The sequence below is a fragment of the Notolepis coatsorum genome, assembly GCF_963971535.1.
Source record: "Notolepis coatsorum genome assembly, chromosome: 13".
In the NCBI taxonomy this organism is placed as follows: domain Eukaryota; kingdom Metazoa; phylum Chordata; class Actinopteri; order Aulopiformes; family Paralepididae; genus Notolepis; species Notolepis coatsorum.
In genome coordinates this window covers 69,600,559-69,624,969 of record NC_140177.1, presented here as the reverse complement: position 1 = coordinate 69,624,969, position 24,411 = coordinate 69,600,559, and the positions used below count along the sequence as shown (strand labels likewise).

The 24,411-nt window shown below is 43.6% G+C and overlaps 1 protein-coding gene across 1 annotated transcript in view; it reads right to left on the bottom strand.

Moving 5' to 3' along the window:
- The window catches only part of arhgap36 (Rho GTPase activating protein 36), a 129,337-nt gene that overhangs the window by 19,526 nt on the left and 85,400 nt on the right, over window positions 1-24,411 (bottom strand). Inside the window, exons 4-7 of the mRNA XM_084328137.1 lie at window positions 7,734-7,947; window positions 6,980-7,035; window positions 3,768-3,918; window positions 3,300-3,448 (exon numbers count right to left, since the gene is read on the bottom strand). Coding sequence (XP_084184263.1) covers window positions 3,300-3,448; window positions 3,768-3,918; window positions 6,980-7,035; window positions 7,734-7,947 — 570 coding nt within the window. The remainder of the gene's footprint in view (window positions 1-3,299; window positions 3,449-3,767; window positions 3,919-6,979; window positions 7,036-7,733; window positions 7,948-24,411) is intronic.

Here is a 24,411-nt window from a genome sequence, read left to right as displayed (position 1 = left end):
GTTCGGCCACACACAACCAGGGATTTGCTACACTGCAACCGCGGTCTTTGAAACCAGTGCCCAGGGTGAAGTTTTGCGGTTTTGCAGTTGCGTGTGGGCATAGCAACCGAGGTTATTCCCAGTGTTTACAGCAGAGCTGTCGCAATTATTTCCCATGTTCACGGCAGACCGCGGGGTAGAGAGATTAGAGCAGAGCCAGCTACACCAGTGTTTACAGCAGAGCTGTCCCATGTAGCGTTATATGAAAATGATTGTAACAAACTTTTGTTCAAAACGTATCGTCTGTGTTGAAGAGTGTTGTGATCGACTGATGTCTGTTGACGCTCAGAGAAAACATGTAGCTGCAGCTAAACTAAACTCATGTGTTGTCAAGTTATTGTTATAAGGAACCCAGTCCAGACTGCATCCCCTTAACAATTGTTTGTATTGAGCCGTATTGTATTGTACCCATTCTGCAATGTGTTAAATAACGTTTGCATCCATTTCATATCGGTAACGTTACCACATTACGTTAGCATTTAAGCTATATACTATACATGGATATAGCCATTTACATTAGCATGTAGCTAACAACACCGGCGGTCTTTTGTGAGACTAAACTATCCGCTCTTGGTGGTAAATTGTGTTGCTGATGGTTTTGTTTCATCAACAAAATGAGAGGCAGAACACACAGTGAATGTATCCGTTTGTTTATTGCAGTTTCTTTCTTTGCTGAAAATATATGTTCCGTTGGCAAAATGATCAATAGGGTCCAGCTGTGTTTCTAAACAGGAAGTTTAGTGAGCGTTCAGCCTGTTCTGATTGGTTGAAATGGCCTTCATGTCTGAACAACATCGCCGCCTACTGTTTTGGCATTGTACTACATGTAACGGTTGCTGGTGCCGTGGGTACGCAGTTATACACGGTTGTTCACCTGTGTTCACCTGTGTGGACGGAGTTTATTTTTTTCAAACTTCGGTTATATTAAATCCAAACGCTCGTGTGGACAGGGCCAAAGTAATGAAATTAAGGCTGGAGTTACACCTAGGGTGTTTTCGTTTCGTTTTTCAGATGAGTTTCGCTTTTCCAGGTGGCAACGTAGTGGCAGCAGAGTTAGACATTCGTTTTGCCTCCTGAGCACAGTGATGTATTACAATGCCAAAGCAGTAGATGGCAGTAGGTGGCGAACATGAAGGCAATTTTCAACCAGAACTTGAATGTGCCAATACACTTCCTGCTAAGAAATGTCAACAAGCCGCCATCTTTAAATGCCTATGCAGCACTTATTTTTCAGCAAAGTGTAATAAAAGTGCAATAAACAAAACGGATACATTCACTGTGTGTTCTGCCTCTCATTTGTTGATGAAACAAAACTAACATCAACACAAGTGACCACCAAGAGCGGATAGTTTAGTCTCAAAAAAGATCGGCGATGTTGTTAGCTACATTGTTAGCTACATGCTAACGTGAATGGAATATGCCAGTATAACAGTATAGCATTGTGGCTAGCAGCTAACGTTAGCTCACGTTAACCAGCCAGCACCAAACTGATGATATCGGGAGCTATCAGTAGCTAGATAACATTAGAGACAAAGCCTCGTGTATTAAACAAAAGTGAATAGATGACTGGGCCATTTTGTTTAATGCTTGTTAAGATTGAAAGAGGAGCTTGAGTTAACAGGGTCTGATAGCTAACGCTAGCTCACGTTAGCCAGCTGCTCATGCAATCGTTAATGCTAGCAGAATGAATGGATGTAAACTTTATTTAACATATTGCATAATGGGTACAATACAATACGGCTCAATACAAACAATTGTTAAGGGAATGCAGACTGTTGTAGCTTGGACTGGGGTCCTTATAACAATAACTTGACAACACATGGTAGCTACAGCTATTTGGGACAGCTCTGTTGTCACCGGACGTTGGTGAGGGCACGCAGATGCCGGTATCTACTGCGCATGGGCGTTGAGCAAAAACGGCTACGCGCCAATTACACGACACGTTGTCGGCGAGTTTTGGCGAGTATCCAAAACGAAAACACCTTTTCAGCGTTCCCGCTAGGGCAGCGCGTTTTCCTGCCAAAACGGCATTTCTGTGTAACAGGGACAGCAAACGTATTCATTCAGCAACAAAACGAAAACAAAAACACCTAGTGTAACCTAGGCCTAAGTATCCTGGGATTCAAACCCAGGACCTCCTGTTTACTAGACAGGCCCTCTAACATAAGGCACGGTGCCACCACCACAAAACCAGCAGTGGTTTCACTATAATTCTGTCTGGACAGTCCTAAATGTATGTCCTGTCCATTATTCCATTAGCAAACATTGCAACAGAAAATACATTTTGGTCCAGAATGTTATTGTTGTCCGTCTCTAGCAGAGACTGTGAAACGATTTATTTGTGTCAGGAAAAGGAGATAGATATATAGCCTGCTATATATACAGACCGGCAGACATACATACATACACACACACAGACATACAGACATACCATACCATACCATATATTTGTATTCATACAATGTCAAACACGCATCATACAGAGACAGACAGACAGACAGACAGACAGACAGACAGACAGACAGACAGACAGACAGACAGACAGACAGACAGACAGACAGACAGACAGACAGACAGACAGACAGACAGACAGACAGACAGACAGACAGACAGACAGACAGACAGACAGACAGACAGACAGACAGACAGACAGACAGACAAAGAAAATAGGCCTAGAAACATAACCTACAGTGTAGTTAGTGTTACATATAAAAACTAGACATATTTATTTATCAAACACATCACTTTATTTACAGCCACACAATTCTGCATTTTGCCTCAATATCTCTGACATCTGCGAGTTACGAAACACAGGCTCTCCTAACCGGGCAGGGCCTCTCCTACGTCACTGGCGCTCTGTGACCCGACCGCAAAGAAAAGGAACCATTGTGTCAAGAGATACTTAAAACCATTCATTTCTGGTTTTAAATACGCAATTCTGCGTATTTTCCTCAAAGGGAAACCGTAAACCTTTATGTTCTCCCTTCTACCCCTCTGTCTGGGGTCAGCATCTGAAAACACTCTGTTTGGAGGGTCGGAGAGCTAGATGATCACTTCCCCCCTCCCAGACCCACAATAGAATCGGGACACACTACTGTACACACTATGCGGTCATGGACATTGTGGGAGGGTCAGGTGGGGTGGGGGGGGGGGGGGGGGGGGTATTGGGATCGGCCCATAGTATACACACACACACACACACACACACACACACACACACACACACACACACACACACACACACACACACTGAGGCCTACCTCCTCGTTGGTGGTGCCTGTGCTGTCCTGGGCGTAGTTCTGCACGATGTGGAGCAGGGTCAGCAGGCGCAGGAGGGTGTCACAGTTACACGGAGGCAAGAGGTACAGGAGGTGCTGCAGGTACTGCAACTGGTCACTCCCTCGTAACACTGCCGGAGAGGGAGGGAGGGAGGGAGGGAGGGAGGGAGGGAGGGAGGGAGGGAGGGAGGGAGGGAGGGATGGAGGGAGGGAGGGAGGGAGGGAGGGAGGGATGAAAGGAAGGAGGGGTGAGAGGAGGGAGAGGTCAGATGGATGACGGGAGGAGGGAGGGAGGTGAGAAAGGAGGGATGACGTAAGCGGGGAGAGATGCAGCAAAACAACACTGGACCCGAGGTTTGGTTCAGATATTTGAATCTGCTGTAACGTGTGTGTCATTAATTTGGTGGTTAAAAAATGAAGCATTTGAAGTGTATGTGTGTGTGTACATACAGTTAGCGTGTAGGAAGGCGGGGTAGAGTTCTCTGGGCAGTAGAGGATCAGGCATGTCTCTGAGAAACTCCTTCAGCAGAGCCGCAACATCATGGACACTGTGCTCCTCATCCAGTTGGAGATCATTCCCCATGTCAAAGTCGTCACGGAGCTACACAACACACACACACACACACACACACACACACACACACACACACACACACACACACACACACACACACACACACACACACACACACACACACACACACACACACACACACACACACACACACACACACACACACACACACACACACACACACACACACACAGGGTCAGATTCCCACAATTCTTCAAATGCAGGATATGACAACAACAAATAATCATCCTAATCTTCATCCCATGGTACATGTAAACCCTGAGTGGATCTTGGATCATCCTCGGATCATCGAAATAACTGGAATTCTCCAGTTTTAGTGTAACGTTAGTCCAACCCAACAGATGTCTCATGGTGGAACAGTGCCTTCTATTTCCCAGTGGAGCTGGCGGGTGGAACATCCGTCCATAACACCCGCACCCTGCACATCTGGCACAGGTTCCGCCCCGCCTGTCCCACCTCTCTGGCCCCAGGAGACTATTCTCTACGGCCGTAGAGTAATTATCTAACATAGAAACCCATGGGTCACCTAGATTATAGAACAGTGTATTATTCCATATACAATTCATGTAGTGACTACTGGTTTCCTACCTTGTTTGAAATAGTTGTTTTTAAATCCCTGTTTCCGAGTTTCAACAAACAATACTGTAAAATAAATCTATTCAACTGCTTTAGACCTGTGGGTTTATGTGGATACTATGTTGCATAGAACTGTGTTCTGGCTATGTTGCATAGAACTGTGTTGGTACTATGTTGCATAGAACTGTGTTCTGGCTATGTTGCATAGAACTGTGTTCTAGCTATGTTGCATAGAATTGTGTTGGTACTATGTTGCATAGAATTGTGTTGGTACTATGTTGCATAGAACTGTGTTGGTACTATGTTGCATAGAATTGTGTTGGTACTATGTTGCATAGAATTGTGTTGGTACTATGTTGCATAGAACCGTGTTGGTACTATGTTGCATAGAACTGTGTTGGTACTATGTTGCATAGAACTGTGTTGGTACTATGTTGCATAGAACTGTGTTGGTACTATGTTGCATAGAACTGTGTTCTGGCTATGTTGCATAGAACTGTGTTGGTACTATGTTGCATATAACTGTGTTCTGGCTATGTTGCATAGAACTATGTTCGTACTGTACTGTGTTGCATAGGACTAATGCCGCGTTCATGTGGCGTCGAGTAAGTTTCCAACCCAGAAGCAGCACGAGAAGGCCCACCAAGTGGGATAAACAGTCTGGGTTGTTCGTTGTGTGTGATGTCATGCCCTTTGACGTCCCTGCTATTGGCTGGTTCAGTCACAATCAAAACCAAAAGTGGAAAGAATCACATTTGTAACTGCAGCTATGGTTAACAGTTGGTTAATATTGTTATTTACGTTTACAATTTATATGCTTATTTTTGTATATTAGTAATAATACACTCAATTGCATTTCACTGTATTTCTTATTTGTTTATATAAGATATATATTAGTGGCGCACTATTTTTTCTATTTTGTTTGCGCAATTACTTCATCTCACGAGACTTGACACACCTGGTATTCGGTGACGTGTTTCCGCCCTCTCGCTCTCTTGAGTTGCAACCACGAACTTGAATGGTTTATTGACCTACCTGATGATCCTAATAAGCAAAGGACAATACCACGGGTATTGCGTACCACGGGTATTGCACTACCAACCCTGCAGGTCCTATACAACAAGAGGTGCAAATCCAGAGCGTGCAGGATAATGAAAGACCCTCACCACCCCAACAACAGCCTGTTCATGCTGCTGCGGTCAGGCAAACGCCTGCGAGCACCAGTAACGAGGACAGAGAGACTTAGGCTCAGCTTCTTCCCACAGGCCATCAGAGCCTTGAACACTGAACTCTCCATGCACAAGCACACATGAGCACACACACAACACACACACTGTACACGCTCACACACTAGCAGCCACTTTAACATGAGCACACACACACTCATGCTGCACACGCTCACACTATGGACACTTTACAGAAGGAAAGATCACTTTAAGAATAGTATAGCTTGAGATCGTATAATATAGCATTGTATAGCAGTGTACATAAAGACCCAATGCCTCATCCGAAGCTAACAGTGTACTGCACTGCCACAGGACCTGTGGCATGCTCTGTAAATAGCTCATGTACAGATACCGATATGCCTACTTTGCTTACTTGTTTATTGCACTATGTCGCTCTATTGGTTGGACTCTTATATTATATTATTACTGTATTATGCACATCATTGCGGGTGAGACCCCCCGCATTTCACTGTATACCTGTATGCCATGACAAATAAAACTCTTGTATCTTGTATCTTGTATCCATCAAGTCAACTTAACAAGACAATCTTCCAAGAAACGGATCGAAGACATACTACCATAACGCATCGATGTTCTCATATACTGGCACGCAGCCAATAAGGTATTGATTGTTTTAGATGATAATTGTGGTATATGTTACAGTGACGTTCCGACCATGGGTTTTAATGGACTTGTAATATTAATGGTATCTTTTGTATGCATTTGTATGTCATGCAGATTTTACGGTTTGGATGAGGTTTGGATGGAGAATCTTCATTAAAATCAGTTCAAGAAATCTACTTGTGTTTTGCGTTGTGCCCGGAGGATGTCACAACATTGTTTTGGTAGAGTGCAGTAGAAAACAATAATATCATTGTTAAACAGCAGTGGACTGAATTCATAGTTTGTGTTTCAAATTATTTGATTTTCTTTGATTTATTTACTTTGTTATTGGTTCAATGTTTCTCCAGACTTTGGCACTTGAACGCAAGCAGGTCGGAGGAAAAACGTCACGGAATTCGTTAGCTCGGACCATCCAGGGACCACGTGAATGAGACAGGGTTCACATACAACATTACACCCATCAATCTCCTAGTGTTGAGTGCTGCCGTGGATTGTAATTGGTTAAAGGGATTGACTGCCTGCTCTCCCATTGGACAAACAACTTCAGCCAGACCTTTCTGGTGTACATAAGACTAGTATCATGGTAGCATTGTATCATCAAGGCTATACAGTACCAGGGAAAAGGAAATGTGGGTCCTCACCTGTCGCACTCTCTTTTTGGAGCTCCCAACTCGGAAAATTCCTACTGTCTGTAGACCTGTAATAGCGAAAACAAAACGTTAGTCGGTACAAAATGGACTATGGAGTAATTTGCATGGGATATTTGCATGAGAAATGTATAGGATGTATTTCATCGTTCCTAATCTCACCGTGAAACAAATTGTTCCGAACCTTGAAGGAGTTTGAACTTTGAAGTTGAAACGTGCTCTTCAGTAAAATAATATAAATTCATATAAAGCGTCTCCGCAGGCCTTGATATGACTACAGAATCTCTCAAATAAATTATGCCACTATAGACCTGTTCGCTGTAACAGACCGCGTTAGAGCCAATCAGCTATACCAATTGAGTCACGTGACTAACTTACCCCCGACCTGCGTGAGCTTCTGCGCCAAAAGAAGTACAACGGGGCTCTATGGAGAAACCATGACACGCCCCTCAGTAATAGTTGTTTCAAACGAAAATGGCTGGATGTCATTTAGCCAAATCAGCATGGCTGTGAGTGTGAGTCTTTCACCTTTTACATATCTAGCTTTGGCATGGATCGATTGTTTAGATCGCTAGCATGGCTAACAAATGCAAATAATATTGTAGTCTGCCCCGTTGTTCTGACCAGGATTACGTTTCTTCCTGCTTCGGGTCTGCGACACCGTCGGCGAACAGGTCTATAGAAATACACATTTCATTGTTCCTCAACAGCGTTGCAACCGCTGAGATGAGTCCAGGGTTCTTCTCACCGTGGGTCTCGATGTGGCTGCAGCACCTGTCCAGCACTCTGGGGACCTGCCTGTAGATGGGGTTGAGGCTGAGCTTGGTCTGGGTCCTCCCCGAAGACCCGCCGCCCGGCGACTTCTTCAGCTCCAGCTCGGCCGGGTGGGACAGCTGCAGCGCCTCCAGCAGGCGAGACTGACTCTCTACCAGGTCGGAGATGGAGTCCACTGACAGACCGCCCTGGGATTTTTGGAAGATGTAGATATAGTCAAGTTAGACCGCGCTCACAAGTTCTCACACTGGGTGCTGTAATCCCATAAAGTTCAAGTTTTCAAGTTTCAAGTTTCTTTTATTGCCACACGGCCAGGCCGGTGGAATTTGAGCACGGTGCAGGTGGTAGCTGCGACAATACACCACATGGATGATGGAACACAACATAACATCAACAACAACATAACAAACATAACATAACATGCATAACATAACATGACAGCAGGGGGTGAAATTAGGATGAGTTGGAGTTGAGTAATTGTATGGCCTTGGGGAAGAAACTGTTGTTGAACCTAACCGTGCGACTACCTAGTGACCTAAACCTTCTACCAGAGGGGAGGAGTTGGAAGAGGTGATGAGCTGGGTGCAGGGGGTCACTGATGATTTTGTGTGCGCGTGTGATGGTGTGATGTTTGTGTATGGAGTCCAGGGTGGGGAGTGTGCAGTTGATGATTTTGGATGCCCTAACGATGATCCTGTCTAGTCTGTGTAGTGTGTGTTTGGGTGTGTTGCCGTACCAAACAGTGATGGAGAGTGAAATTATGTTTTGTATGATAGCTGTGTAAAATTGAATCATTAACGTCTTCCTGACCTTGTACTTCCTGAGTTGTCTTAAATGAAATAATCTTTGGTTGGCTGTTTTAAGTAAATGAGTGGTGTGATGATCCCAGTTGAGTTTGTTGCTGATGTGTGTTCCTAAGTATTTGAATGTGTCTGTGGCTGAAATGAGTTGGTTATTGATGAGCATGGGTGTTTTGGTGGGTGTGATTTTGCGAAAGTCAATAATGAGTTCCACGGTCTTGTTTTCATTGAGTAACAGGTTATGTTCTTTGCACCATGTGAGTGTTCGCTCCACCTCCAGCCGGTAATCATCCTCCTTGTTGTTGGAGATCAACCCTAGGATGGTGGTGTCGTCCGCGTATTTAAGGGTTTTGACTGAGGGGGATGCTGAACGGAGGTTGTTAGTGTAGAGGGAAAAAAGCCACGGGGAGAGAACACACCCCTGTGGTACCCCAATGTTGGTGGTCAGAGGGAGAGAGGTGAGGTTGTTGTAGCGGACTACCTGTTTGCGGCCCTTCAGTGTGTCCAGCAACCAGAAACAGAGGGAGGGGGCAATGTTCATGTTGGTCAGGGTTTGGAACAGTATGAGGGGGTCGATGGTGTTGAAGGCACTGCTGAAGTCAATAAAGAGTATCCGGGCGTAACTGTTTTTGGTCTCCAGATGCTGGAGGGTGTAGTGCAGTGCCAGGTTGACTGCATCATCAGTAGACCGGTTTGTGCGATAGGCGAATTGTAGAGGGTCCATCAGGGGGGATGTGAGTGTTTTTAAAACTGACAGGACTATGCGTTCCAGCACCTTCATGGCTACTGCCGTCAAGGCCACGGGTCTATAGTCATTAAGGCTAGATATTTTTCCTTTCTTGGGTATGGGGATGATGATGGATTGTTTGAAGAGGGCTGGGATCTGCAGTATATCAAAGCAGGGTAGCCGGACCAGCACTCACAGGTTCAATGTTTTTTATTGGCAGCCTGAATCAAAAGCAGACATGTTTCGGACAATGTCCTTCATCAGTGGTATGGCTAGCACTGGAAATGCATTCAAGGTGATGGTTAAATACACCTGGCAGGTAAATGACACGGCAGGAAATGACATCACAACGCAGGTGTGCCTATGCAATATGACTAAATGAATGACCTATCAAATAGAGTCCAATCATAATTTATACATATGTATAGATATATCTATATCTATCATCAATAAATATTTATAAACAATACAATACAAAACGAAACAAAACAAATTTTTGTTCTGCAATAATAATAATAAAAAAAAAAAAAAAAAAAAAACGAAACAAAACAAAATTACCAGAAACTTGATAACATATAGCATGCCCTTTAATTTATAGGGCTAATTGAGCCACTTTACGTAATTGAATTAATTAATTTCAAATTATCCATTGGGCATCTTTGTGAATCATGTCTCTAGTTTGGCAACAAACAACATCTTTAATCAGACCAGAAATAACAATGTGGGAGTAAGGAGGTTAAAGGAAACAGGTTAAGACGTTTTCTTCATTCATTCCTTTAGGTTCGATACAATTGAACAGGTGGATATAATAACATTCACGTTGCAGCAGCAGCTTGTGTCTGTCTCCACCTCGCGCTGGCCTGAGTACTAACTCTAGTCCCATATATTTGAGGTCGTTGACGGTATGCTTACACTTAGAGAAATGTCGAGCTACCGATGACTTGACATCTGAATTCCTCACAGCACATTTGTGGTCACTTATTCTTGATTTAAAGGCTCTCGTTGTTTTGCCCACATAGGAAAAATTACAAGGACATTTTAGCAAATACACCAGATTGGACGAATTACATGTAATCCGTCCTTTGACTGGGATATTTTTCCCCGTTTGGATGTGCGAAAAATTTATCTTTAATCATACCCTGGCACTGAACACAGGATTGGCAGGGAAAATTTCCATCTGGGATGTTGGACATAAAATGAGAAGGTTTCTTTAAGGGCAAATCAGTTTTGACTAGGAGATTAGATAAATTCGCTTGTCTCTTGTAAAAATAGTTAGGCGAATGCTGAAACGCTGTCCCTATGAGAGGGTCGGACTGCAGAATATGCCAATGTTTATTGACAATACTCTGCGTGTCTCTCGTAATAGGGCTGTAGGTAGACACGAAAGATACTTTGTCAGGTTTATCTTCTTTATTTCTGGGGGTAAACAACGTGGCCCTGTCGATATGCTTGGTTTTATTAAAGGCTTTTAGTGTCAAATCAGCACTATATCCTCTCTCGTGGAAACTGCCACGGAGTACCTTTGCTTGTGCAATAAATGTATCGTCAGTATCACATATTCTCTTATAGCGAAGTATTTGGCTATAAGGAAGACTGTTCTTCAAGGCTGGGGTGTGATAACTAGAATAATGCAAGAACGAGTTACGGTCCGTCTCCTTTTTAAAAACCTCAGTGTGTAATGAGATGCCATCTGGGGCTTTCTTGATCAGAACATCGAGGAAGGGTAAATTATACATATCAAACTTTAATGTAAACTTTATCATTCTTCTACAGGAGTTCAGGTACTCAAGGAAGGCAAAAAGTTCGGATGATGAACCAGACCAAATAAAAAACAGATTGTCTGTGAGGTTCGCCTCTTCCCTGGACCTTTAATTCCTGTTCCCTGGACTTTAATTCCCTGTCTCCTCACCTCTCCAGCCCCCACCCTCGCGTTCGTTTAGTCTCGTCTGCTCTTCAGCAGCCCACACCCTTGGACTATCTTTCATTATCTGTTTGATTGGTCCGTGCCGAACACACACTTCTAGTTCAAGTATCAATTACCATCACGCACCTGATGTGTGTTCTAATTAGTGCCCCAGTGGGCTTTAAATACCTTGCTCTTCCCCCCAGTCTTCGTCGGGTCGTTCCGTATCATATCTCTATCTGCAAACTCCTACGGGAGGTTCTCTATCTGTAGCTCCTACGGGAGTTTCTGTTTCTGTATTCTGTATGCTGTTTCATCTCCGGCGTGAGACGAGGTGCAAGCCTTCGCCACCTGTCGCCGTTTGCCTGGAGTGGGACACAGTACTGCGCTCTCTAATTCTCTACGGGAGGTATTCCAGTGTTCCACTCCAGACCCCGCGCCAGATGCGCTCTCCGAACCGGCGCGTTCTCCAAGCAGACGCGCACCACTCCAGACCCCGCGCCAGATGCGCTCTCCGAACCGGCGCGTTCTCCAAGCAGACGCACACCATTCCAGACCCCGCGCCAGATGCGCTCTCCGAACCGGCACGTTCTATAACTTCTGGGTACTTTTTACACCCCTGCCTAAATATGATCTTATTTGACCTGGAAAATAAATGTTGGACCGCGTATTTTGAGGGTAGGCAGGGTAAAGATAAATGCCATTGAGCCATATGCGTATGGAGTATGCACTTCTGAAAAATCTTGTTCCTCGTGGCCCATTTGAGTCTGTTCTCATGTGTATAGCGCCATCTGGAGGCTCTTATTAATTCTGATAACTTTTTCCACTGAGTGGCAATAATGTGGACAACAAACAACCACCACTGAATCTCAAACGAGGAAGAAGCAGTGTCTTCTGGGTAGAAAACAGGTAACTGTGGGAAGACTTGGGCTGTACTGTGTAGATAGGATGTGCTCACCTACTGTAAATTGTACCTAAATTGCACCTCATCCCATTTCTGCCTTGCACTATATAGTATTGTATATTAGTACACTGCATAGTATTGTGTGTTGTATATTATATGGTAACTCAGTTACGTCTATTCTGCATCGAACATTGTACATATGTCTATACTGAACACTGTGACCTAATTTTTTTACCAATTTTTTTTTTTTTTTACTTCTAATTTACATACTATACTATGTTATTTTATTTCATACTTATCTTATCTTGTCTTGCACAGTCTCTGGAGCGTAACAGTAAGAAGCATTTTGTATAAAAGTATTCTGTACTTCTGTATGACAACTATTAAAGAAACTTGAACTCACTCCAGCTTTAATCTCTTTGCAATGTTTGCATTCACCCAGGATTGTGTTCCTTTTGAGTGCAATGTTTGCAGTAACTAGTACCTGACTGAATCTCGGTCGCTAAAGAACCCAGGACGCCTATCGCAAAGAGTAGGGGGTTCCCCGACGTTCCTGGCCAAATTCCCAATCAGGTCTCTGACATCAAGGCCACCTAATCATCCCTTCCCCTTAATCGGCTGACATCAATCCCTGTCTTCTGAGCCGTTCAGCCATTGTGTAGTGGTCAGCAATTAGGTTTGGCCGCGGGCCAATTTTTCCCCAAGCCATTGTATGGCGGGCCAGAACCAAAAACAATGGCTAATTTAATATAATGATAGTGAAAAATGCAACACCGCGGCGGGTGCATAAGTAACACATGAACAGCAGAACAGTAGGATGGGCATTTGATTTTCATGCAGCACCGCGGCGAGTGCATAAGTAACACATGAACAGCAGAACAGAATGCATGAAAACACGACTCACCATAACTGCCCTGGGCTTGTTTCAGTCCTCCAGAATCCCTGCTAATGTTTGAAACATGTCAAATGTTCACTCGCCGCCCTCCAATTCCAGATTGGCGTTGAATGCAGCTACTTTATCTGCCAACTTGAACACAGCTGTCATCATTGCCTCGTTTGCTATCTTGTCGCCACATATTATGCAGAGAGGACGTCGGCACGCAAGAGTCACCTGTTGCGATAAACCCGTATTTTAAGTATGACTCCTGTTTATTAAAAGAAGCTTTATGTGTCTTGGAGGTCGTAGGCTCCTCTTCTGGCTCCTCAGTTGGTATTTCCCCTTTGCAAAGAAGCTATCCAAAGACGTTTGTTTTGTTTTTTTAACACATTTTTGCTAACGTTAGTTTAGCTAACGCGGCCCGGTACCCGAACGCGGAAGTGAAAGAGCGTTAGGGAAAATATACACACGGCCCGGTGGGAGTGGACTATTGACAAACTATACGAATTTTCCATTGGTTCTCCCAGTCCACGTGACCATTTCAAGTGGCTATAGTGACAGACATAGATATGATGAATAGATAGATACAGCTTCTCAAAGACACTCTGGCGTCACGAGTGAATATTTCCCGTGCGTAAAATAAATATAAATAAACTGACGGGCCAGAAATGATTGCTGGCGGGCCATTTCGCCCCACGGGCCGCCTACAACCATTGAGCCTGCGTAGCCCAAGGTTGGGTGCTACAAGTGGTGCTGAAAGAGGCTATTTCCACCCTACATTGTAAAGAGCTTTGCGTGTCTAGAAAACCACTATATAAATGCAATTAATTATTATTATTATTATTATTATTATTATTATTATTATTATTATTATTATTATTATTATTATTATTATTATTATTATTATTATTATTATTATTATTATTATTATTATTATTATTATTATTATTATTAACACAACGCAGAGTTGTGGTCATCATGTGTAATATAAGCTTAAAGGTATCATCTGTAATGATGGCCACCTCTAGGCAAAATAATCCCTCTTGGTACTGCACTTTACATATTTTGTTTTGGTCTGATGTGTGAGTATAACTTTATCCTGTGAATTTCTCCAGACATCTCTTGGCAATGCCTGAGGTGGTTACAGCGATAGCAACCCCTCCCCCCATCCCCACTCAACTCCAACCCGCACATCAGATATACACAAAATATTTAAGCAAAGTGGAGGTCGCTGTTTAACCACATTACAGACTCTACCTTTAAGCAATAAGTGTTAGAGTGGGACAAGGGAATCTCATATAGACCTCACTCACTCACTCACTCACTCACTCACTCACTCACTCACTCACTCACTCACTCACTCACTCTGCCCCCTAGTGGCCTGACACTCTGACTCTCATTCAGAGAGGCTGCCCCCATTCACATCTATGACACTGTGTTCTTGTTTAATTTCCCTCTGTACTTTTTCCCCTGCAGTTTTACTTCCTCTTGGCATCATGTTCTATACTGTAAGCGCCCGGTGTTGAGTCTGGTAGTCAACAGGTGTTACGATCGGAGGACACGATATATGGCACGTATAACAGATTGGGCTGACAGACAGAATATAGTAATATGCCACCCCAGAGAGAGAGAGAGAGAGAGAGAGAGATAGAGAGAGAGAGAGAGAGAGAGAGAGAGAGAGAGAGAGAGAGAGAGAGAGAGAGAGAGAGAGAGAGAGAGAGAGAGAGAGAGAGAGAGAGAGAGAGAGAGATGATCCCAGGTGTAACCGATCAGATAAATATGAATGCCGACCGACATGACGTTCAGACAACTCCCAGATAGACCTCTGTGATGGGATGGAATGAGGGAGGGATGGAAAGGATGGAGTAGGGAGTTTAAGCAGAGTGTAGAAGGAGGGATCACACAGAGGTCGATTGGACGGGGCGGGGAACTAAAGATATAGAGGTGAAAGGGTAAGAGAGATGAGAGAGAGAGAGAGAGAGAGAGAGAGAGAGAGAGAGAGAGAGAGAGAGAGAGAGAGAGAGAGAGAGAGAGATAATCAGGGAACAAAGGGAGGAATACCATTCAGAGGACATGATGATAGAGGTGGAGAAGGGAGATGGATAGAGCAGAATAGAAGATATAGATACGGAGGAAAGGAGAGATTTTTAATAACATGCTTGGCATGTCTTCCTGTAGTGAACCTGCAATGCCTTTTACTGTTTTTGTGCTTTGATTTGGATCTTAGTGTGCAGTGCTTTTACTTTGCACATTTTTAGATTTCTTTTGTTTCATCCCTTGGTTTGCAGTGTTTTCATATTGGATGTTTTTTTTGGTTTGTATTGTAAATTGTGGACGGTTTTGGTTTTCCCCAGCTAATTGTGTTTTATCTGTCACAGGTGTGCTGATGACCTGCCCCTGTGTATATCATCCCTCACCCCATGGCAACAGCAGAGCAGTTGGAAGTTGATCCAGTACAGAAGAACACCTTATTGTCCTGTGTTCTGTTGTACTTTGAGTGTTTTGGTTGACCCCTTTTTGAGTTTGCTATACTCGTGTATGTTTTCCTTCCTGTGTCAATCCAATTTAATAAAGGCCCTATGAAATTGAAATAGATGTTTATGTTTTTTTATCACATAATGTCTTGCACTGATTGTCACTTATACACCAGTATCTGTCCCAACCGTGACAAAAAAAGTACTTTTGTAGGTATTATTAATGGTATTTTAGAATGAGTAATTTCCTGGAAAACAATACAAAAAATGTTGTCATCCTGCATTAGTATCCTCCTGGGGTGTATACTAATTTTGCGTCCAATGAAATGCTTTATATAATGACATTTACAGCACATTGTAAGTAACTAAGCTAGCACTCGGCCTCTTTAGTTAAATAATTCTGGCTTGCCAGCTATCGTTACTAATGTTGCTAAGTACGCTGTTAACATTAGCTTGCTAGCTAATGGGTCGACCGCAGAGCCCCACCTAGTGTCAACAAAAAGAACTGCAGACAAATGTTATTCAATCTTAAATATTAAATATTTGCCTATTATTTGCTCAAATGTATTATGTGTGGATATAGCATCTTACTAAATTGCATATAAATTGTATTAGTATTTAAATTCATGTCATATCTCTCTGCCTTGCTGTTTCAGATTGCGTCATTCTCCCGATTGTTTGTCTATAATAGCATGAATGGGGCTAGCCCCTCTCTATCAATGCAGGGTGTAGGCCTACTGTACTTGGGGAAATCCAAGTGTGCATGCTCAGGGTCTTGTATCATTCACAGTAGACCACATCAATTTGATGGCAAGTGGGGCTCGGAGCGCCTAGCCCCAAGTGTACGTCATTTCATATTTCAAAGTTGATTGGCTGGCGTCGGATTACTGTCGGCAAAGAAGTCTTTCATTGCTAACGGCAGCTACTGTGAACTACCTAGCTAGTGACGTTACGTGAAAATGACCAAGGTGGATTATTTACTCAAGCACAGGTTTGAAACCCTGAATTTGGAGGAGAACATTTGTATCAAACGTCTGGGTCCACACCAAGCCACTGGATATGGTTATAACTAGGGATGCTCGATATTGGCTTTTTTTACCGATACCGATATACCAATATTGTCCAACTCTTAATTTCCGATACCGATATCAACCGATACCAACCGATACCAATTATATGCAGGGTTTCCCCCCCCCCAAAAACGGAATAATTTCAGGTAATTAACATTACATATCTCTTGTTGTGGAATTAACATTATGCATACTTTTGACAATAAATAAAATCAGAATTTGTTCTTACTTGCTTGCCTGGGTAAATAAAGGTTATAGAAATGTAAAAAAAATAAAGATAAAATAAAAAATATTTTAAACCGATACCGATATTTTCCGATATCACATTTTAATGCCGATATCGGCCGATAATATCGGTAGGCCGATAATATCGGACATCCCTAATTATAACTCAAACAGCTTGCAAAGGTAACCGTTAACATCCATCCATGAGAACAACCTAGAAGAGGCTTTTACTGAGACCGTCAGTCTGCTGAAAATCATCATAACAACTCCTATGACGAGAGGAGAGGAACTTTTCCACCTTAACACTTTAAGCGCCAATCACGCAATATTACGTGTTTGCTCGCCAACTGTTGAGCGCCAAAAATGTAATATTTAATTTGAAAATTATTTTAATATCCTATACACTCACGGACCTCTGTGTTACCATTGGAACTCATTCTGAGACCTCGAGAGTGCAATGCCGGCCGAATCCTGCTAGGTGGCAGTATCACCTACCATTTGAAACCTTATTTCACACTGTGTGAAATTTGGATTCGGGCAAGTGAAACGGTTCATTCGAGCAACTTGGAACGCTTGGAACACACTTGATGCATATTTTGTGCCATTTCATGTCAGGGACCCGATGGACATCAATACTGGAAATCGCGATCAGACAATTGGAATATATATAGGTAGGCGGCTGGGTGGCACAGCGGACATTGCACTCGTCACCAACGCAAGAGACACCGGGTTAGAATCCGGCTGTCGCCGTTGCCTCCGGCTTGGGCCGGCCGTCATACTAACTCAATTGGCAGAGTTAGCGGGTGGGAAGTCGAAGGGTGGTAGTCTGGTCGTTGTGAACAGCGACTCCTACAGGTCGGTTGGGGCGCCTGCACAGCAAAGTCAGGAAAATGGCAGGGGCAGTGTGAGCCTCCTAGACGTTACTCCTCGCCAAATGAGAGTCCGCACTGGCAGGTGAAACGATGTGACTGATACATGTGGCTGCCTCCACATGTATCGGAGGGGACATGTGATGCAAGGCTTCTATCCTCCCTACAACCGGCCAGTGGGGGGCATATGCGAGCAACAATCAGGACAAGGGAGGGAGAATTAGCACAAAATTGGAAAAAATATATAACTTGGCCTTTAACCCCTAATCTCTCACTTTATATGTACATGTATATGTTGTGTCTGTCCACTGTCTGTTACTTTGTTATGCCCCCCCCCCTATGTAAATCGACCTTGGGTCTCTTGAAAGGCGCTATATAAAATTAAGTTATTATTATTATTATTATTATAAAAAAATACAATTTTTTTTTTAAAAAGACAATTGGAATATTCATTTTGGGATACCTCCTAGTAAAGGTAAGGACTATATGACATGACTTTGATCCAACAATGATTTCACATCGATCGCAACGATCAACGTATGTCGTATTCAAAACATATGCCATTGCTGACGATCAGAGCATAAAAAACGACCCCCCCCCCCCTTTGATGCATTCATGATGAAACATAATACCTATTATATACCTTTGATTTTGAAATAGTAATGTGTCCAGGCGAGCAACACGAACGACTTTAGCAAAATTCACATAGCGCTCCATAAATCAGCTTTCAGGAATTAGCCTGGATCACTCTGAAACTATACAATATTCACCACGGGATAACACGCAAACGTATACATGAAACAATTTACTATTTTTTACATGTTGGACGAGAGATAGGGGCCTTTCTCACTCATTATATTCGTTTCCATTCCATTCCGTTCTAGCCCGTTCCGAGATCTAATGCGAACTTCCCCCCTCCCTCTCCCCCCTCTAGTTTGTGTACACACTAGTCTTGGTTCGTTCCGGGTTCTGTTTACGGTTTGCCTTTTGAGCGTTTACGCTTGCCGTAGGCGATGATGTGAATGAATGAATGAATGAATGAATGAATGAATGAATGAATGAATGAATGAATGAATGAAAACTTTATTTAACAGATTGCAGAATGGGTACAATACAGTACGGCTCAATACATACAATTGTTAAGGGGATGCAGACCTGAGAAAGACGTTTGTCTTGTTTCCATCAGGGTCCCCCATTTTCAATTCATATATGTCACGTTCGAAAATGTAAACAGGAAGTGTCTTAACACGACGGCGGAGACTGATATAAAATGAACAAATAACCAATAAATATGAAGTTATATTTGAACCTCTGTTGTCAAGCCTTGTCAATATAACCCACCCCATTTTATCACAAATGGATGGTGTTGTAGAGTCCGCTTTTGAGCGTTTTGCAGGCTTAACGATAACGCTAAGCTAATGGCTAACGCTAGTTAGCTTAGCCTTTTACTAGTAACATTGCTGCATCGATTATATTGAATGTCATTGATCTACTGGTCGACCACGGCCGACTGGTTGGGCACCACTGGTCTAATAGAAATAAATGCATTCGAACAAGAAAGTATAGTATACAGCAATGGCTAACGCTAAGCTAACGGCTAACGCTAGTTAGCTTAGCCTGTCCAGCAGCTAACATTATCCCATCGCTCGTGGCAATTATATTACATGTCATTGATCTACTGGTCGACCACGGCCGACTGGTTGGGCACCACTGGTCTAATAGAAATAAATGCATTCAAACAAGAAACTAATGTATAGAAATAACATGGCAAACAAAAATTGCCAGGCCTAATGCGAGCCAGAAGTGCTGTGCTTTGTAACGTGGCTTCATGTTTTCATCCACTGAGCTGTGAGGTTCCACATGCTTGTTTTTGGTTGAAGTCTGAACTCTCAAATTGCCCATAAATATAGTTTTTGTGGGTATTGTCCAGTGTGGTTTTATCTGCCCAAAATTCAAGCAAGCATGACAGTAACGACGTTGTGTGTGTCACGCCCCCCGCTCCCACTGGCCCGATTCCGAAACCACCTAATCCAACTGTCCCAGGTTCAGCGGGGGGTAAAACGAATCAGCGCCGGTTCGATCCCAAAAAGGGGTGTGTCCGTCTGATTGAGAACACTCCCCCCCGTTCCCGGGAGCAGTGATTCGATCCCAATAGGTAAGTGAGAAAGGCCCCATAGTGACTGTCAAATGAGCCATAGCATTGTCTTCATAGCTATAATATAGAATATAGATATAGCCAGTGGCGGCTGGCCACCGGGGGCGCTAGGGCGCCGACCCACCTGTTAAATGAGAGAAGAAGAAAAAATATAATTTTTTTTGTTTTTTGTTTTATAGCCCTATAAATAATATAAACATGTTTAAAATGAATAATATTTACTCATTTTAAGTATGTTTGTGTTTCCAATGCACAATATAACGTTAATATATCAAATAAAAAAATAATCGTTTTCCTGAACAGGAAGTGACTCACTCCTGCCGCATTTCTCCTGCCGCATTTTCTCCTAGCCGTATTTCTCGGCCCGGGCTAGAGGCAATCGCGCTCTGAGTGCGCGTCACTGTTTCATCGCTGTATCCGTCGCAGCCAATCAGTGCGTATTGCGTTGTGCGTTGAAATATGATGTTTATGATGGAAGCCGGGCGCGATTTGAAGCGGTCTAGGCAAGCATTTAGAATTTCCGTCTAGAATTTCCGTAGCCGCATTTCGCGGAGACGCTCTCTGATTGGCCGACGCGGCGATGCCAGTTCGTTCCGTAGCCGCAGTTTGCAACATGTTCGAGGCTGTGTGTTGTGAACTTGTGATTCAGTCTGGAGTCTGGACAGTGGGCAGTGAGTGTGGATATACATCGACAACAGTCTTGGGGACAGTCAGTGGACATACACTTTATTAAGCCCTCCGGCTGGACCACGTTTCAATTAAAACAAAGTGAGTTTATGCTGTTGTGTTGTGATGCAGCTATTTGTTGTTAGCTCACACAGTACTTGTTGGCTAACAACAAGCTATATATGGTATGCAGTGTGGAGGGACATGCATGGACAATGGACATCAACACAGTCTGGACAATGGAGTGGATATACTATATCAAGCCCTTCTGCCTGCTGTCAACTTAACAACAAGGTAGATTTGCGATCCTCTCTCTCTCTCTCTCTCTCTCTCTCTCCTCTCTCCTCTCTCTCTCTCTCTCTCTCTCTCTCTCTCTCTCTCTCTCTCCTCTCTCTCTCTCTTCTCTCTCTCTCTCTCTCTCTCTCTCTCTCTCTCTCTCTCTCTCTCTCTCTCTCTCTCTCTCTCTCTCTCTCTCTCTCTCTCTCTCTCTCTCTCTCCTCTCTCTCTCTCTCTCTCTCTCTCTCTCTCTCTCTCTCTCTCTCTCCTCTCTCTCTCTCTCTCTCTCTCTCTCTCTCTCTCTCTCTCTCTCTAACTAACGTGATTCTCTCTCTCTCTCTCTCTCTCTCTCTCTCTCTCTCTCTCTCTCCTCTCTCTCTCTCTCTCCTGCGTGTGTTTGGAGACGGAGCGAGTTTGTCAAGTTGTGAATTAGACTGTACTTTATTTGACTGGTTGTGTGTTGCTTGGTCAGCTGTCCGCTGCCAGTGACATGCCAATGCGTGGTACATATGTTTGCAAAATGTTTGGTATAGCGCCCCCCATGGAAAGAATGTAGCAGCCGCCACTGGATATAGCTCTGCAAACATCGTGACGCACAGTGAAAATGCCTATCTTTTAGCGTGGCCCATTGACTACAGGATGAAGATAATAGCTGGCGCTCAAAGTGTTAAAGAGGATAAACACATTTACCCGCAATACCATGGGACAGCTGCGACTTAACGCAAATTTGACCAGCATCGAAAGCCAGTGCTGCCTTTCTCTTCAAGTGAGCCCACAGCTTTGGTGAGTGATATTTTATCATCCTAATGTTATAGTCCTGGTCCGTGCTTAGGCAATGCTGTTGTGTTGAATCTCCTGATGATGGTAGTGTCATGTTTAAAGACAAGGTTGTTGTCATAATGTGGTTGTCATCATAGAATCCCTAAAAAGTTGTCTATGTGTGTTTAGGTGTGGCCTTCAGTGGCGTTAAGCTCTATAATAGCAGTTAATTTAATCCATCACAAAGTGCAAAAGAAATCATCTAAATGCAATAAATAAGGTGTTTACGTCCGCTTTCATTCCCCCCCCCTACCACCAGGCCAGAAAAAAACATTGTACATGTAAAAACGCCACTGCTCCCTAGCTTCCTGTTTTTACCGAAAATGCATAAATGTGTGGAATCAAATAGCATTCTGCTAGCCGTTTCATTGGGACTTTCAACACGTGTAATACAAAAAAAAATGAAATGCTTGAGACTCTTGGCATATGAAATAAAATGGTAACTTAACCGCCGGTGTTTGTCCTGTTGTTTTCCCTTCGAGTCCTATAAAAGAGCCTCCTCTTTCAATGTCTGGTGAAACCCAGGACGACGTAGTCGTGTCTCTTGCCGTCCTGCCACACTTATCAAGTATATACTACTAGGTCAACCGGTATATAAAACAAATCACTTTTCCATGGCACCTGAATATCTTGTAGACACACGGCAGCCGTATGTGGAATTTCAAATACCACGGTAATCCAAAGTTCAGTACGTCTTCAGCTGTTTATTGACATTGACCCCGATGGGTGAGAAATTCTTCAGGCATTAGTTGCCGTGATGAGCATCCATCGTGGGGTGCTGCCCATCACTCCTAATATAGTGCTGCTGTTCATCCCTCTAGACATGTGCTTCCAGCTATGTGAGAATCTGAGATATGTAAACAGGAGCTACGGTTTAGTCAGAGTCAGAATGACCCGAGCTTCTGCATAGAGACTCAAAAATCAATGAGGATCATCTTGCAGACTAAAGAACAACAACAGAAAACTCTGTCTATTTGGGTGAATATAAACAAAAGCGAGCTGTTTACAAGCAAACTGCATTGGATACCCCAACTTGGTCAGATATCCTTTACCAAAAGGCCCTAGAAATGAGTCACAAATGTTTTCTGAGGCCATGTCCACACATACACAGATATTTCTAAATGCATTTTTCACCCCTCCATTTTCCAAATAATTCCTGTCCACACCAACAGTGTTTTGGAAAATCTCTCCGTCCGCACAACAACGCAAAAACTGATATTTGAACTGACCTGAAGACAGGCAACGGGAGCTCTCCATGGTCCTGATTGCAGAGGAAATCAACCTTATACGTGTGGACAGGGGCCATTGGTCATGATGTTGGCGCTTTCCAAAAACTCTGTTTTAGCTCCGTTTCATGGCAACTCAGGCAAAACTGAGTTTTTATAAATATCCACTCGGGAAGGCGTTTTTTTAGTTTTTAATTCAGTGACCTAAAAGTCAGTTTTCTGTTGTTTTCATGTGGACAGGAGGCGGAAACCCAGAGGAAACAGACACGTGTGGACAAGGCCTGAACATTTTCTTCTCATGGGAGCATGCCCCCAGACCCCCCCCCTCCCCTGATGTCTTTTCCATAGCAGTTTCTCGCCCAGGAGCTCCGCACAGTTAATTAACCCTACTCTCTCCATTCAGACTGTTCACATTACTTAATAGCTTAATCAGTTATTTGGCCTTCTGGTATATTCACTGTACATAACGACTGTTTGTGGAGCAATGAAGAGGAAATTATAGTATAACAGGACATGCGCAAGCAGAGACATGTGCACACTGACAAATGACAAACACACGCGCACGTGTGCACACACACACACACACACACACACACACACACACACACACACACACACACACACACACACACACACACACACACACACACACACACACACACACACACACACACACACACACACACACACACACACACACACACACACACACACACACACACACACACACACACAGACATCAACACAGCATCTGTTTTTCTAACATTTGTGTTGCACACACTGTGGCCAACTCATAATGGAGGATTAGACTGTAGCAATATTTGGGCTAGAGATGCTGTCAGTGACCGAACAGCTGCTCCACTAAAACCTTCATTATTAGTATAAACACACACACACACACATATGCGCACGCACACGCATGCCTATTGGAGTCTACAACACATCAGTGCTGATTAGAAATGTTCAACAAAACACTGATAAATATCAAGGATCTTTCTGTTCATGAGCTTTTTTGGCTGAGAACGTTGAAGTCTGTTCAATCTCAAGTGTATCAAATTCAGCCTAATTTATGAACATACATTTGTGTGTGTGTGTGTGTGTGTGTGTGTGTGTGTGTGTGTGTGTGTGTGTGTGTGTGTGTGTGTGTGTGTGTGTGTGTGTGTGTGTGTGTGTGTGTGTGTGTGTGTGTGTGTGTGTGTGTGTGTGTGTGTGTGTGTGTGTGTGTGTGTGTGTGTGTGTGTGTGTGTGTGTGTGTTTAGACTCCATTAAAGAAGCATTGGCAACATTCCTCTCTAAATCTCACTAAACCTTCAAACTGCCAAGAAACACACATTCAGCCGTGGATAATAGGGGACTGACTAGGTTATTAAAACACGCTTGTATCGACATCCTCGCCGTAGAAGACTCTCACTACACTCTGGCACTGTAAACATGTAACACCTGGGAGTTAGTAGCAAGACCCATGAAGACCCATCTGGATTTCAAGCCAAGTCTCCCGCGTTGGGGAGCCAGACATCTTATCGGTCAGCCAAGGAGCGAAAACCGCCCTGCGGCTCTGGCTAACGTTACTTAAGGGTTACTAGGCTTCAGGCATGGCTGCTCCGCTACGCTCACCTCCCTTTCACCCCCCGCCCCCTAGAGGGGAAACCCATCCGGGTCAC